Source organism: Watersipora subatra, chromosome 5 (genome assembly GCF_963576615.1).
Source record: "Watersipora subatra chromosome 5, tzWatSuba1.1, whole genome shotgun sequence".
NCBI lineage: Eukaryota > Metazoa > Bryozoa > Gymnolaemata > Cheilostomatida > Watersiporidae > Watersipora > Watersipora subatra.
Genome location: NC_088712.1, coordinates 29856819 through 29875415, shown reverse-complemented (window position 1 = coordinate 29875415; position 18597 = coordinate 29856819). Strand labels below are relative to the sequence as shown.

General features: G+C 34.1%; 1 protein-coding gene across 2 annotated transcripts in view; it reads right to left on the bottom strand.

The window, feature by feature from the left end:
• Positions 1-927: 927 nt before the first annotated feature.
• The window catches only part of LOC137396981 (RNA helicase aquarius-like), a 58653-nt gene continuing 40983 nt past the window's right edge, over positions 928-18597 (bottom strand). Inside the window, exons 25-30 of one of the 2 annotated variants that reach the window (XR_010978686.1) lie at positions 10768-10886; positions 8270-8425; positions 6539-6655; positions 2011-2519; positions 1168-1328; positions 928-1024 (exon numbers count right to left, since the gene is read on the bottom strand). Coding sequence is in view for 1 of the 2 variants with exons in the window: in XM_068083262.1 (XP_067939363.1) it covers positions 2355-2519; positions 6539-6655; positions 8270-8425; positions 10768-10886 (557 nt within the window). In the remaining variant the exon portion in view is untranslated. Of the gene's footprint in view, positions 1025-1167; positions 1329-1828; positions 2520-6538; positions 6656-8269; positions 8426-10767; positions 10887-18597 lie in introns of those variants that run through there. The other variant, XM_068083262.1, reaches the window with a different exon arrangement.

Sequence of the window (18597 nt, the reverse complement as noted above, 5' to 3'; positions counted from 1 at the left end):
TACAAGACCAATAAACTGCATGTGCCAAAACCAGTAGATGTATCACCTATTTGATTTCAAGTGAAACCTGTAGTTTATAGCACTAACTGCAGCAATATTACTCTTTTCCTCTACTTGGTAATCATATGAACCATGACCATTCTTTCTTAGTTCTGACACATCGGCCATGTCGATTTTTGGAAGCCTGTTCTGCATGAAAGTACCAGTGTAGTGTATTCCATCATTTGTAAGTTTTTAGTAAGGTTTACTTCACTAGTGAAAAAATTGTCAGCTTGTCACCTTATAACTTTGATGTTTTGGTAAAGTTGGCGTAAGCTTTGCAATGACATCACCTATCTGACATAATTCCGTCCGAGTTCCGTCACCACATTGACAAACACCAAAATCACACGGTAGTCCACTATTGTTAGCCCTCGCCCATATTTTGAACCTCCAAAGGTGAGCTTGCTTTTTATAATACAATCATATTGAACTTCAAGTCCTCTATACTGACACATCCTGTCAACTGATGAATGTTCTTCTGGGACAATTGCTAGACATTGTAGCCTCAGTGTTTAGGAAAGGCTGAATTTTCCAATTTGTTTTCCCGCTTTGCTTCATCCTACATAGATGCATTATTTATGAAGTGGATCATGGTACAGAGTGGTTCAAACCTATCCCTCGGCATGGCACCACTGACTGGTGCATATAAACTTGTAGCTTCTCAGTATTGACGCACACTGACCATTTTTACTAGTCCCATTCGAAAAACAGTCTGTTCAAGTTCTTTCACTGTAGTATTGGCACTCTTCCCTGTTTTCTGAACACTACGAGTTGGTACGTTCTGTGAGGTTGCTTATCATGTCAGATCTTTCATCAGGCTGCGGTGATGAACCTTCCAAGTCTGATGAAGGTGGACAAGATTTCTTCTTTCTCCGGTGATAAGTTGGTTATTTCTGGGTGTACAAGCAGCCTGTGGAACTAAATGTGCCAGAGGTTCATCATTGCTGCTGCTGTCACTCTCACTATTGTATTGAACACCGTTCTACAATTTCAATATATATGATAAGTATATCTTTTTATATGAAATATTACAGAATGTGCAGCCTACCAAGTGTCGGATGCAAAAAATAAACTGAGAAATATGTACATTTATTTTATAGTAATAACTTGTTGGCTTGTGTTCACCTGTGAATTAGGAGTTCAGTCTTTATCTAAATCGCTTTCGTTCTCAAAGGTCTTTAAATCGCTGTCATCAGCATCAATCATATCGAGTATACTTTCCACTCTAACACGTTTCTTGAATATAGCCATAATTATCCAGTTGTACCCATTTAACAGTATTGGATCTACAAGAATAAACAAATGCATGTGGAATTACCTGATTGAGATATAAATATGTCTGAATGCATTTTTACTTCAGCAGTATTAGCAGCAAAATCTGTCATAAAAAACCTGCATTTTGATAAATTCAGGTTTTAGAGTGCGATTAGAGTAGACTGTTTTTTGACCAGCCAGGTAGAAAAATATCTCAATCAAACTAAGTGATTAAATAGAGATCTAGAAGGTGAGCTGTACCCATTTAACAGTATTGGATCTACAAGAATAAACAAATGCATGTGGAATTACCTGATTGAGATATAAATATGTCTGAATGCATTTTTACTTCAGCAGTATTAGCAGCAAAATCTGTCATAAAAAACCTGAATTTTGATAAATTCAGGTTTTAGAGTGCGATTAGAGTAGACTGTTTTTTGACCAGCCAGGTAGAAAAATATCTCAATCAAACTAAGTGATTAAATAGAGATCTAGAAGCTTAACATACAAACATCTAGGTAACTGAGCCAAACAGATTTCATCGTGGTAAATAATAAATGACACTAAATGTCCATCATGACACACATGTGTAACATCAAAATCTTTCTCTTCAAAATTCACGTTGTTCACAGTATGAAAAAACAAAAGATGGCTGCAATTAAAAAACAGACACGCCTGAACACAATTATGTTAAGTAATAAGTTTTAATCTTACCATTTATAATGCTTTTCACTTCATGTTCCAGCAGTAATGAATTAGACTTCACAAACTGGAGAGGAGCAAATCCAAAATGGCTACCAAGCGCCAAGACCAAGTAGCCAATAAAAACTAGTCTGAATGTGTTAATAATAGCATAACAGAGGAATTGTAGTAACAAGAAGCTTTGCTTGTATGTGTATATCCATGGTTTCAGAGCGTCCAGAATGTTCTGTGATATATACTCGTATGCCACTATGGTGTTAAAATGTATATATGTATATATAATCATTTATAAAAGCTGTACAAAGATAAAACCAACCAGCTATGGAATATTTACAAACAAATGCACTTATAACATGCTAAGCAGGTGACTTTTCAGGCTTCGTCTCCTCTTGTCTCGTCTCCTTTGCTACAGTTTCATCTAAAATCTCATATTCAATGTCTTTAGTAATTTTAGTTGAGTCTTCCTTGATAATTTCGTCTTTTTTCTCTTCATTGTTTGAAGAGGGTGGCTCGGGCATTGCCTATAATGAATATGCATCTCCTAGTAAACTACATGCATAAAGGAAACGGTTTAACAAAGAACAACTAACACAAAACAATGAACGTGAAAACAACATGCAGCGACAATTGTATGAATGTAAAATACAGGCTTCAGGATATTGATTCCATGGTGTCTAATGCGGTGGTAAGTAAACAAGTGGACCTCTTAGCAGCAGATACTCGGTAGGCGCCGCCAACATTTACTTGTAGAATATCAGCAAATATTTAGTACGGTTGAGAATAGAAAATGTATCTGTTGTAGCAGTTATAAATGCTATAAAAATATATGGAGAATGCACTTGACAAAAATAAGATGCCCACAGTGATCTATCATTATTATAATGACGTCAGTGCATCAGAAATTTTTTAATGACTGCATCCTATGGTGGGTGACACAAAGAAAAGCCAGAGTCATAAATTTGACAATGGTTCCAGCCAATGAAACTGACCCGTTAGCCGGTGTCTCTTAGATAACAACTAGATTTAGAAAACCAACATTGCTGAACTAGTTTTTCATATATCAAAGGCTACATGACAAGGGTTATTCAAAAGAATAATTTTATGGGCGAGATCTCGCAGCAGTTAGTTACTGTTGGAAAGATTAACACGCAAGTCAGTCTAAACTGGTGAATAAAATATATTCATTTATACACAAACTAGCTCGTAAGATGCGAAACTATGATTGATCTCAAGCAAAATTAATCATCGAGTCTCATTATTGATCATAAGCAAAAAATTTCCGGTTGATAATTACTTTGTGGTTTCTGACTTCTCAATGTTGGTGGTGGTCCATGCTGACCGGATAAATAAGTGGCCTTTGTATATACCTCAATAGTGTTCACTTGAAATGCTTGAAAAGTTACCAAATGAAAACTTAGATTTGTGTGTTCCTACATTGCGTAATGCATACAAAACTAACTCGCTTTGTACTAGCAGAGTTACTTATATCCCTTTGTGGAAATAATAGAATACATTCTTAGACCTTTTAGCATTTCTGAGCTTAATTAAAAAATTGACCAAGTTTAGTTTTCAGTATTGAATCTGTTATTTTATTGAGCTTTCTTGTTAGTCATATACTAGTTCAACTCAATGCAACTGAATCTTAACAACCTGGTGAGTTTTACGTACAAATTCGCATAATTCCATGCCATTGAGCTGTTTGTTTGACTAGAAAGCCTATTACATCACCAACAGAAAGCTGGTACAGTAGATGCTTCTACAAGGTAAATAATTCAATTCGTTCCGAGAACGTTTACGTTATAGAGATTTCACATTATACTAACAGTAAAATACACATGAATTGCCGAATCTGTTCCAAGATCTTTCCAAAGCATGTGGTCATTCAAAAAGGAAAAATACAAGACTTAACTTTCTAGTTTAATGGTTGTACAGTAGCTGTGGTATTACTGGTTTGTATCGACAACTTTTCTCCTTTTTCTTATCACTTTTACTTCTTATCACATTCACTTGGTATAATAGGATTGCAGTAGTTTTATAATAAATTAAAGGGAGCACACAGTTCAATGTCAATTTACATTAATTTTTTCCTAGACTGCACGATCTATTCTGCAAATAAAAAATGTTTTATATGCCTAGAATAAAGTAAAACCAAAATATATCTTTACTATAATATGTGCCATGTCTATCCATTTATCTACCTGTCGCCAGGATTCAAGGTTAGGATAAAAGATAGCTTTCGACGATACTTAAACTCGTGACATTCAGATTGGTACCCGGACATTCTACCACTTCACCAATTGATCGCCCGGAGTTGCGCAGCTACTTATTTTCTGCGCTTTATCGACACACCTGATGATCTTCCAGTGAAATAGACTGCGTGGGTACTAGCATATATAATATAGATACCTATACTAGACTACCAGAGTACTAGTATATATAATAGAGATACCCCTATACTAGACTACCAGAGTACTAGCATATATAATATAGATATCCCTATACTACACTACCAGAGTACTAGCACATATAACAGAGATATCCCTATACTAGACTACCAGAGTACTAGCATATATAATAGAGATATCCCTATACTAGACTACCAGAGTACTAGCACATATAATAGAGATATCCCTATACTAGACTACCAGGGTACTAGCATATATAATAGAGATATCCCTATATGTCATTTTTTCTCCCAAGTGTGGCAATAAAGAAAGCAATATTTTTATGGTTAACCACGAAATTCGCAATGCTCAAATCGAATTCGAGGACTTGCATCGACTTGACACTTTACGTCATACGGAACTTTTTATGTGGTACGAAGCAAAAACTTAAAAGTTGACTTGCAACAAAATTCACATTACAGTTATTTGATATCAAAAGATTCACCAAGTCTTACTCTATTGTGTTGTAGGTGCAAAATATGTAGAAATGTGATTACAAGCTCTTAAAAGCTCAAAAACGAAAAGCCGCCGTAGATTGGAATCTGTTTACTTATCTGACATAGTCATTACAATTTAGTTATTGTCTTGTCACGTGATGTTCTCACGTGAATTGAAAGGGCAATAAAAAGCTCAATATAAAACTTATCGTAGCACTAGTTTATGACAAACACTTCGGGTTTTACCGAAGACTCCGTATCTAATATAGATGCTCGCTACTTTACAGTTTTGTTTCGGCCTGGTCTAATCGGCAAGTCGTAATCTGATCATGTGACCCAATACTTCGCAAATAATTTTTGCAGCGCTTTTCGATTATCACAGGTGACCAATAGGCTCGTCATGATTATCAGACAATGATATGTACTCCTTCGAGATAAGGTTAAAAAATTAAAATGAATTTTCACGGTAAGTTATAAGATATCAGTGCTAAAAGTGACAGCATTACAATGACGATAAAACAGACGCGTAAAAATAATAGACATGGTTTTATTGAATGCGTGAAGTATATTTGTGAAAATATTTCGACGAATAAGGTTGCATAAAAGTGTAAACAGAAACCATCTACCACAACTACGTCACATTTGAGCCGTTCTGGAAAGAGAATCCAAACTACGGTTTGGATAGGTTTTATATCGAGCCTTTTATTGGCCTTTCAATTCACGTGAGAACATCACATGACAAAACAATAGCCAAATGTAATGACAACGTCAGAGAAATAAACTGATTCCAATCTACGATGGCTTTTCGTTTTTTAGCTTTTAAGAGCTTGTAATCACATTCCCACATATTTTGCACCTACAACACCGCAGAGTAAGACATGGTGAATCTTTTGCTATCAACTAACTGTAATGTGAATTTTGTTGCAAGTCAACCTTTAACATAAAATTCTTTGTTATGTGAAATTTACGCTATTAGAGGTATGCGTTGCGTTATAGGAGCGTCTACTGCATTTCGATTTTATGTAGTAGTAGTGGTCCTGACAGGATTTAATATTCAAACGAGCAACAATAGTGATAAGGAAGATTTTTCCTCAGCTCTTATAATAACTACAGCTGAACCTCAACACATCATGTTAATCAGCTCAAATATTTGTTTCCATCATACCATTAACCATCAGATGTTAGAACAGATATTCTTGAGTATATATTATGTTTCGTTCAATTTGTTCAGAACCCAACACTTGTTCAGAAAATAAATGCATTATATAAAACTATATTATATAAAACTGTAAAAAACTAGATTATATGTAAGAAACTATATAAAGCAATAATCAGTAATACAATTTTATTGTCATATCGCCATTATCTTAGAGACAGACTACGTGAGATGAGGCCTTGGTGATACAAAAAGTAAACTGCATAATAGAGGCAATCGGGATACAATAAGCTACCATAGATAATATACGCTACTATAATAGACATATTATTAACTAATATAACATATATACATGTATATATAAGCTTCTATTAGACTATAATATATATACTATTAACTACTATCATATATTATAAACTATTGTTAACTACTATAATATATATGCTAAACAAATACAGTATCTGCGTAAGGAAAAGGTAATTTATTTAATTTAAAATACAGACCGCCTGCGACTCTGACATCAGCTGCACCTGGCTGTTGTACATATCATAGACAAAGAAGGTCATCGCCTGCATATCTGTGACCACCATTGCCTCTCCCTTAGCTGGCACATGCTCCAACTAGAACGGTACAATATCATAACATAGAATGATGTTGTTAGAGTTGGAGAAGAATGTGAGAAATAAGCAGGTACGTCTCTATAACAAACACACAAAGGTTATGTATGTCTCAGTCTATAAAGGAATGAATGAGGTATACAAGTGGTGCCCATCTGACGGTGGAAGCTTCTGTATGAATAACATTTAATAGTAGCAGAGATACAGCAATAACAATGACGTAGTGTGATTGGCAACAGGATATCTGGACCAGTGCCCCTGGTGAGATTACCCCTTGGACAATTATCCCCTGTGAAGCAACTGCCCCTGGATAATCATTGAACTTCAAAAAGGCCAAAGTTTTATTTAATAAATTAAATACATACTAAAACATTCTTTCAATGTAATAAAAATGTTAACTAGCCTAAACCTAATAAATGTAACCTTCATAAATAAGCTTCATTTTACCACGTCCACCTTCGACGAACTCCATGAAAGGTCATTTTTGCGTGTTCGCATACCAGTGTATCGACTATCTATATACATTATATATATATAATGTATATACAGTCAAACATGGATAACTCGAACTTCACAAAAGTGTTTGTTTGTTGGTCTGTAGGTCGTTTGTCATTCGTGCGTCCTGTTATAGCGATTAAGTTTTAGGAATGAAAAATCCGGTTTGCTCTGGATTTGAATTTGGAACCTCTAGGTATGTAGACAAGCGTGCTAGACCACAGACTACGTGTCCAACTGGCCCCCGCGATCGAAAATTTATTCTATAATTGTTGCTAAAACTCTTTACTCAACGAATTTGAGTAACTTAAGCTAGTTAATCTTACCATAAGAGCCACTATTATAACTTAAGTCAACATTAAGAAAAAGATTGCATCATGATCTTTAAGCATGCTAGACGAAGTGTGAGTATTTTAACCAACCGGCTCTTAAAATTGGCAGTTGTAATAAGTATGATGTACACAGTTATTCCATTGTATAGCAATGCAGCCGCATGGCCGAATGGTTTAGCATGCCTGTTTGCAGGCCTGTAGGTTCCAAGTTCAAAAACTATCCACAGTTTTTGTTCCTAAAACTTTTATTGCTATAACTGGACACACAAACGAACAAACTCTGAAACACATATATACATATACAAATATATATAGATACATACAGATATATAATATATATGTACACACACACACATATATATATAATAATTATATATATATATAATTATTGCACTTTGAACAGACAAATAAAAATGTTCTTTGATTTCAAGCAGCAGAACTATTTTTTGTCATACAATAGACTTATTATTTAAGAGGGAGCAATTGTCCTACGAGGGCAGTTGCCTTGTCAGTAGGGGTAGCAATTGTCTGTGAGGTAGTTATTCTAGAATCGGGCAACAGTCATTTAATCATTACATAGTAGGTTTTGTATTGAAGAATGCAATAAATCTTGTATTGCTTAAATTGCAATAGAACAAGTTAAAAACCCACAATCGGCGTCAGCTCAACTTCCAACCTGATAATAACCTCTACTGCCTATAAGAATGCACAAAGAAACAAATTGGAAGCATAGCAAATGCGGTTGAAAAAAGAAAGTGAACATTAATAAATAGAACTAAATAGAACTCACAGGCCGCTGTGTAGGGTAGACTTCTGTGGGGAGAAGGTGAAGTTTCAGTGGGCGTTCTGTAAGTTGGCTGAAAGTTGGAGTCAGCTCAACGCAGTTTTGAAAAAGAGAAACTCTTCCAAACACATAAAGGCCGAGGCGGGCTCGGGACATGGCAACCTGTAAAACATGTTCACGCGAGGGTAGAATGAACCAAGTTAATATAGAAATAGTCTAAAATATTTATGCTGCGAGTATCATTAAGAACTGGTAGCATGAAATGCAGCTTTTCTGGGTACGCTATTCTCCATTTCTTTCTTTTTCTGACGTTATTAAAATGGCACAGTAGATTTCATGGAACCTGAATTCTGCATGAAAACTGGTTTTTGATAAAACATACATGAAACGCATAGCTCTTCCAACTATTTCCTAATTAATTATGGTAATTGGTGCAAATTGGCATGAATAGTTCGCTAAAAATATTAAAGAAATTTAAAATCTAAAACTATACGTTGGAGTTGTCTTGTTCTTGTCTGATAACTGACTGGAAAATGATAAATTGATGAGCTGTAAAAAAAATAAGAACGCCAAACCTGCTCCAATCATAGTAACAATTTATGGTGACAGTTTATAGTGACAGTTGTAATGTTTTGTGTTGTCACATCAAAAAGGCGGCAAAAAATGTGCATTGAAATGACAGAGAAGGCCACTTTTTGATTGCTGAAAATCTGAAATGAATCAGGACACCTTTAAACTGGAACCTCTTACAAATCAGTCAGTTAGAAACATTCCTTTAGCAGCTACAGTATGTGAAACAGTATGTACACAGTATGTATACATACTGTATACAGTATGTAGTCATTGTACATTACATTACAAATTCATCATTGTACAGTACAGCTACATACTGTATACATACTGTATACAGTATGTAGCTGTACTGTACAATGATGAATTTTCAAGTAATTATGCAAAGTAATAAAACATTATGTAACATATATATGAAACAAAGTAATAAAACGTTATGTAACATATATATATGAAACAAAGTAATAAAACATTATGTAACATATATATGAAACTAAAGCTAAAAACTTAAATTATTATTTAACAACGAAATGTATAAAATGGTAACCAATGAAGCCAGTTAAATTATTCCTTAGAGACATGTGAACAGAATACACATGTGCAGTAGGAGAGTGAACAGTAGAAGTCCGTAACATAATATAGCCTAACTTACTCTGAATGTTGTTTAAATTACCTTTTCATATACAAGAATACTCGTGTGTCTATTCTCTCACATATCAAATAGTTCCTTTATTAATTCCTTAGATTAATCCGTTCCCATCCATGGAATAAACCACATAAAAACAAGATATTATGATGAAAAACATGATTTAATTGTTGTAATTCACTACCTACGTTCACAAAGTAACAACTACCTATTTGGTGGTTACGACCAGCAATAAAATATAATATTACTGTGTACAGTAGTGTATGGGGTTTTTAGCTTCGCGACAGATGTAGCGGCTACTGGCGGTGAGAGAGAGACTTGATGGCAACACATTAGGGACACTGCGCTTTTGTGAGGCTAACATAGCACAAACCTTAAATTTAACTTAAATAAATTTAATCTATTTCACACACGCCTAAAGATAAGTTTTAATCTTGCACTAAACTTAATTCTAAATTTGCCTTCGTTTTAATTTTTTATTATTATCGCCCAGTTTGTCGCCTTTTGCCTCGTATTCAGACTCGCTTTAACCTTCACTTTTTGAAACTTTTACAAACTGATCTGACAAGAAAGACCGGGTGATGCTGTTCTCAAAAGCGGTCGCATCAAAGAACCAGCTCATATCTCAAATTTGTCTCGTATCTCAAACTTGTCTTGTATCTCAAATTTGTCTCGTATGTCAAGTTTTTCTTGTATCTCAAATTTGTCTTGTATCTCAAATTTGTCTTGTATCTCAAATTTGTCTTGTATCTCAAATTTGTCTTGTATCTCAAATTTGTCTTGTATCCCAAATTTGTCTTGTATCTCAAGTTTGTCTTGTATCTCAAGGAGAAAACTTCCTCGAAATTTAGCTCACATCTCAAACTTCTAGTATGCTAGGGTACCCGTATGTGGAGGTATGACTGTATTCAAATATTTTCAATTATTTCCAAGTTTGCTTTCAAGTTTTTTTCAACTTATCACTTTAAACTAAAAAATTCAATGTTTAAAAAAATTGTGAATGTACGAAGTTGGAGATGATTTAGCCTGTCAAAACAAACATATGCTCATATTTATGTTTATAAAATTGTGCTGACAGAATCATATTTTGAGGCTTGATTGTATTTTTTCATTTTGATTGGTTTGCCTTGTGTCAAATGACAAGTGAAACAAATGATACAAAAAAAAAAGAAATGGCAATAGAGCTGCAATCAATGGATCAGAAAAACCATGAGAGCGACTGAGTTAGACACACGTAACACGGCCAGGAAGGAGACTGTACCAACTAAAGACAATGAGAAAGACTCACGACAAGGCGGCGCACATCTCGCAGATGTCCAACTGTTTTAGTCCTAACAAGGGACAGGAGTATATAGTCATTTTGTTGACCTTGGAACCTGTCCACTGTCGTGATCTTGCTTGGCTGACCTACGAATCATGCAATGGTAAACTTTGCAGTAAACAACAGCAGATGTCTATCTACCCTATGTAAAAAAAGAAATACCTTCCTCAGGTACTGCTCAAATGTTGATGAAGACACTTGAAGCTGTTTTAAGGCTTTGACATGACTTCATCAGGTCCGTAGTCAAGTATCATACTTGTACTACTAGCTATTTCGAGTATGAGACATAATTTTAGCACTTTAGAACAGTTAGACTGCTTTCTAAACTTTGGCAATTACTATACATGTAAGTACACATATGTAAGTACGTATGTAAATACATATACATGTCCTTGAACATGCGCAATATTTGTGCAGTATATTAATATTTGTACATACAATAATGAAATATGTAACAAATAGACGAGAATTGAACGGTGAAGCACAACACATATCTAATGTTAGATATTCAATATTTAATTATTCTTGAGCCAACCAACATCAGGATGCCAAAACGATGGAAAGTGCTCATTGGTGATTCTCTGTAGTCGAAGGAGGAAAAATGGTCAAATTCCGTTGGCTAGTTAAAAAGCTGTCTCAATCTATTCATAGAAGGGTTTTTATTTATATCGCTGACTTTCATATCAATAAACTGTGTATCCGGCAATCACGCCTTAGTGAGAAGTCTAACGGTGTATTGCTACATGTATCTAAATGTATGCAACCAAAAACCTGTGATACAGCAGAGTAAGAGGGATTACTGTATGGGAGTTCTAGCTCACACAATGATCTTTCGAACTCAATGACCCGAATTTCACTGGAACATTTTAAAAGTACTTCTGACTATAAATTGTCAAATTGACTTTAAAGAGTATTTATTAGTCATCATCTTTCATGATAGTAAGAGGAACTAGTAATAGTATAGTATAATAGTAAGAGGTGCAAAATTTGAATCGACCACGGAGTCAATATACCCACTGGCTAAATTAAAACAACTTACTATTTACCTAATTGTATCAGCTAATGGCGAACTAATTCAATTAATTTATAATTTATCATTACAACAATTAACTAATTTAATTAATTTATCATCAAAACAATAGGTGTCATTACCGAAAAGTACAGTTGATGACTAATAAAGTACAGTTGGTGACTTATAAAGTACAGTTGATGACTTATAAAGTACAGTTGATGACTTATAAAGTACTGTTGATGACTTATAAGTACAGTCGATGACTTATAAAGTACAGTTGATGACTTATAAAATACGGTTGATGACTTATAAAGTACAGTTGGTGACTTATAAAGTACAGTTGATGACTTATAAGTACAGTTGATGACTTATAAAGTACGGTTGATGACTTATAAAGTACAGTTGATGACTTATAAAGTACAGTTGATGACTTATAAAGTACAGTTGATGACTTATAAGTACAGTTGATGACTTATAAAATACGGTTGATGACTTATAAAGTACAGTTGATGACTTATAAAATACGGTTGATGACTTATAAAGTACAGTTGGTGACTTATAAAGTACAGTTGATGACTTATAAGTACAGTTGATGACTTATAAAGTACGGTTGATGACTTATAAAGTACAGTTGATGACTTATAAAGTACAGTTGATGACTTATAAAGTACAGTTGATGACTTATAAGTACAGTTGATGACTTATAAAATACGGTTGATGACTTATAAAGTACAGTTGATGACTTATAAGTACAGTTGATGACTTATAAAGTACGGTTGATGACTTATAAAGTACAGTTGATGACTTATAAAGTACAGTCGATGACTTATAAAGTACAGTTGATGACTTATAAGTACAGTTGATGACTTATAAAGTACGGTTGATGACTTATAAAGTACAGTTGATGACTTATAAAGTACGGGTGATGACTTATAAAATACGGTTGATGACTTATAAAGTACAGTTGATGACTTATAAAGTACGGGTGATGACTTATAAAATACGGTTGATGACTTATAAAGTACAGTTGATGACTTATAAAGTACAGTTGATGACTTATAAAGTACAGATGATGACTTATAAGTACAGTTGATGACTTATAAAGTACAGTTGATGACTTATAAAGTACAGTTGATGACTTATAAAGTACAGTTGATGACTTATAAAGTACAGTCGTTGACTTATAAAGTACGGTTGATAACTTACAAAGTACAGTTGATGACTTATAAAGTACAGTTGATAACTTACAAGCACACCCTAATATTCATCTCAAGACCTCCATACAAAGTGATAAGCGTGAATGATGTCATCTGATGTTAGGTGTAATTAGTTGTATACAAATCTTTCGTCATTTATAGCTTGAGTGACTATGTACACTACATGTAGTTTGGCAAATCTATTTTACTCTTTTCTGGAATTGTTCTATTATTGTAATGACAAATGAATCAAATCTAGTTGGTTTGTAAGTGACTGATACAATCATACGTATATGTAGTAAGTTGGTTTGTAAGTGACTGATACAACCATATATGTAGTAAGTTGGTTTGTAAGTGACTGATACGATCATATATGTAGTAAGTTGGTTTGTAAGTGACTGATACAATCATATATGTAGTAAGTTGGTTTGTGAGTGACTGATACAATCATATATGCAGTAAGTTGGTTTGTAAGTGACTGATACAATCATATATGTAGTAAGTTGGTTTGTAAGTGACTGATACAATCATATATGTAGTAAGTTGGTTTGTAAGTGACTGATACAATCATATATGTAGTAAGTTGGTTTGTAAATGACTGATACAATCATATATGTAGTAAGTTGGTTTGTAAGTGACTGATACAATAACATGTAGTAAGTTGGTTTGTAAGTGACTGATACAATAACATGTAGTAAGTTGGTTTGTAAGTGACTGATACAATCATATATGTAGTAAGTTGGTTTGTAAGTGACTGATACAATCATATATGTAGTAAGTTGGTTTGTAAGTGACTGATACAATCATATATGTAGTAAGTTGATTTGTAAGTGACTGATACAATCATATATGTAGTAAGTTGGTTTGTGACTGACTGATACAATCATATATGTAGTAAGTTGGTTTGTAAGTGACTGATACAATCATATACAGTGAAACTCGGATAACTCAAACTTCAAGGGATCGAGCAAGTGTTCGAATTATCAGAGTGTTCAAGTTATCAGAGCACTGTCACAAGTCCATGTATTTACTTATTTATTAGTAGATACATGAACATATACAAACTATAATATAAATCAAAAGCACAAATGGCTTGTTTCAAATTAAATGCTTCTAATGTAAAGTTTAAAACATTTTTTTATCAAAAAGTATAGAGATTTTTCTATCACTTGAGATTGGTTTGTTGTTTGAGGTGATGTTATTGCCAGGACGTTTTTTAGATTGACATTGGCAAAACTTGATCGTTGCTGAAATGCTCAAAAGAAAAGACATCTTTTTCTTTTGAGCTTTTTACCCACGATCAATTTTGCCGATTTTTCTTGAAGTTTATCCAAAGATTACCTTACTTTACCTGGCATTCGTTAAGAGCAACACTCCGAGGCAGTTCAATTAAAAGTTTTACGAGGTTTAACGGTACATTGTATATCACTAACGTTTTTTGAATGGATACTTATTGAATGTACACACGTATTCTGTGTTTAGGTCAAACGATGAATGGTTTTTTTAGCTAAGACAACGTATACATTTAATTACAATTTTTAAGACGTTCTAAACATTCAACATTCCGACGTTGATTCAACTCGGAATCCACGTCGGAAAACTATTCATCACGGGCTAGCCGGGTCACGCACTCAAGGATTTTCGCCACGCAAATACAAAACAAAAACAACATGCTGTTTTTGTTTTGTATGTGCGTGGCGAAAATCCTTGCGCCCGTGACCCGGCTAGCCCGTGCTATTCATCGTATAGTAGTACGTATAAATAAAATTTCACCAAACCTTTAGAACAGTCGTTGACAAAAATATTTTGCCGATGGAGGTAGTAACGACGCTTATGAATTACGAAAAGTTGAGGTTTACCTCTATGGCTTGAAATAAAGTGATTTTCTAAAGCGATAGCAACCGTTTCGGTAACCGTTGGGCAAAAAACAGTTCGAATTAACAGTGTTGAGTTCGAGTTATATAGAGCCATTTATCATTGCGTGGGAACGGACCAAGCAAATCCAGTCGAGTTAACCATGTGTTCGCTATATCCGAGGGCGAGTTATCCATGTTTCACTGTATGTAGTAAGTTGGTTTGTGAGTGACTGATACAATCATATATGCAGTAAGTTGGTTTGTAAGTGACTGATACAATCATATATGTAGTAAGTTGGTTTGTAAGTGACTGATACAATCATATATGTAGTAAGTTAGTTTGTGAGTGACTGATACGATCATATATGCAGTAAGTTGGTTTGTAAGTGACTGATACGATCATATATGTAGTAAGTTGGTTTGTAAGTGACTGATACAATCATATATGTAGTAAGTTGGTTTGTAAGTGACTGATACAATAACATGTAGTAAGTTGGTTTGTGAGTGACTGATACAATCAGATATGTAGTAAGTTGGTTTGTAAGTGACTGATACAATAACATGTAGTAAGTTGGTTTGTGAGTGACTGATACAATCAGATATGTAGTAAGTTGGTTTGTAAGTGACTGATACAATCATATATGCAGTAAGTTAGTTTGTGAGTGACTGATACAATCATATATGCAGTAAGTTGGTTTGTGAGTGACTGATACAATCATATATGTAGTAAGTTGGTTTGTAAGTGACTGATACAATCATATATGTAGTAAGTTGGTTTGTAAGTGACTGATACAATAACATGTAGTAAGTTGGTTTGTGAGTGACTGATACAATCAGATATGTAGTAAGTTGGTTTGTAAGTGACTGATACAATCATATATGCAGTAAGTTAGTTTGTAAGTGACTGATACAATCAGATATGTAGTAAGTTGGTTTGTAAGTGACTGATACAATCATATATGTAGTAAGTTGGTTTGTAAGTGACTGATACAATCATATATGTAGTAAGTTGGTTTGTAAGTGACTGATACGATCATATATGTAGTAAGTTGGTTTGTAAGTGACTGATACAACCATATATGCAGTAAGTTAGTTTGTGAGTGACTGATACAATCATATATGTAGTAAGTTGGTTTGTAAGTGACTGATACGATCATATATGTAGTAAGTTGGTTTGTAAGTGACTGATACAACCATATATGCAGTAAGTTAGTTTGTGAGTGACTGATACAATCATATATGCAGTAAGTTGGTTTGTAAATGACTGATACAATCATATATGTAGTAAGTTGGTTTGTGAGTGACTGATACAATCATATATGTAGTAAGTTGGTTTGTAAGTGACTGATACAATCATATATGTAGTAAGTTGGTTTGTAAGTGACTGATACAATCATATATGTAGTAAGTTGGTTTGTAAGTGACTGATACAATAACATGTAGTAAGTTGGTTTGTAAGTGACTGATACAATAACATGTAGTAAGTTGGTTTGTAAGTGACTGATACAATAACATGTAGTAAGTTGGTTTGTAAGTGACTGATACAACCATATATGCAGTAAGTTAGTTTGTGAGTGACTGATACAATCATATATGCAGTAAGTTGGTTTGTGAGTGACTGATACAATCATATATGTAGTAAGTTGGTTTGTAAGTGACTGATACAATCATATATGTAGTAAGTTGGTTTGTAAGTGACTGATACAATAACATGTAGTAAGTTGGTTTGTAAGTGACTGATACAATAACATGTAGTAAGTTGGTTTGTAAGTGACTGATACAATCATATATGTAGTAAGTTAGTTTGTGAGTGACTGATACAATCATATATGCAGTAAGTTGGTTTGTGAGTGACTGATACAATCATATATGTAGTAAGTTGGTTTGTAAGTGACTGATACAATCATATATGTAGTAAGTTGGTTTGTAAGTGACTGATACAATAACATGTAGTAAGTTGGTTTGTGAGTGACTGATACAATCATACGTATATGTAGTAAGTTGGTTTGTAAGTGACTGATACAACCATATATGTAGTAAGTTGGTTTGTAAGTGACTGATACAATCATATATGTAGTAAGTTAGTTTGTAAGTGACTGATACAATCATATATGTAGTAAGTTGGTTTGTAAGTGACTGATACAATCATATATGCAGTAAGTTGGTTTGTAAGTGACTGATACAATAACATATGTAGTAAGTTGATTTGTGACTGATACAATCATATACAGTCAAACATGGATAACTCGAACTTCAAGGGACCGAGCAAAAGTGTTCGAATTATCAGAGCGTTCAAGTTATCAGAGCACTGTCACAAGTCCATATATTTACTTATTTATTAGTAGATACATGAACATATACAAACTATAATATAAATCAAAAGCACAAATGGCTTGTTTCAAATTAAATGCTTCTAATGTAAAGTTTAAAACGTTTTCATGAAAAAGTATAGAGATTTTTCTATCACTTGAGGTTGGTTTGTTGTTTGAGGTGATGTTATTGCCAGGACGTTTTTCTGATTGACATTGGCAAAACTTGATCGTTGTTGAAATGCTCAAAAGAAAAGACATTTTTTCTTTTGCCGTTTTTTCTTGAAGTTTATGCAGATTACCTTACTTTACCTGGGATTCGTTAAGAGCAACACTCCGAGGCAGTTCAATTAGAAGTTTTACGAAGTTTTACGGTACATTCTATATCACTCACGCTTTTTTAATAGATACTTATTGAATGTACACACGTATTCTGTGTTTAGGTCAGACGATGAATAGTTTTTTTGTAGCTCAGACAACGTATACGTTTAATTACAAGAATTTTTAAGACGATTTAAACATTCAACATTCCGACGTTGATTCAACACGGAATCAACGTCGGAAAACTATTCATCACGGGCTAGCTGGGTTAGACCACGCACTCAAGGATTTTCGCCACGCACATACAAAACAAAAACAACATGCGATTTTTGTTTTGTATGTGCGTGGCGAAAATCCTTGCACGCGTGACCCGGCTAGCCCGTGCTATTCATCGTATCGCAGTATAAATCAAATTTCACCAAACTTTTAGAAAAGTCGTTGACAAAAATATTTTGCCGATGGTGGTAATAACGACGCTTATGAATTACGAAAAAATGAAGTTTACCTCTATGGCTTTGAATAAAGTGATTTTCTAAAGCGATAACAACCGTTTCGGTAGCCGTTGGGCAAAAAACAGTTCGAATTAACAGTGTTGAGTTCGAGTTATCTATAGCAATTTATCATTACGTGGGAACGGACCAAAGGAAATGTTCGAATTAACCATGTGTTCGAGCTATCCGTGGACGAGTTATCCATGTTTGACTGTATGAAGTAAGTGGATTTTACTTAGCCAGTTTGTATATTGACTCAGTGGTTGGTTCGGATTTTGTACCTCTTACTATTATGTTACTTATTATATATGACTAATAAATACTCTTCAAAGTGTATTTGAGTAATAGTCAAAAGTACTTTTAAAACGGTCCGGTGACATCCGGGTCATTGAGTTCAGAAGGTCAGTGAGGACCAGAACCATTGTATGACCATATTACTTACTATCGCCTACATACTAGCTAAAGACACTCTATGTAGAACATGAGTAAGATATGCACAGAATGATGAACGGTGAAAGATGATGAAAAATCTAATTCTCTTTTCAGCCATTTTAAATACAGTTTAAACTACACCAAAATAATAGATTCCTCACATAACACATTTGCAAAGTT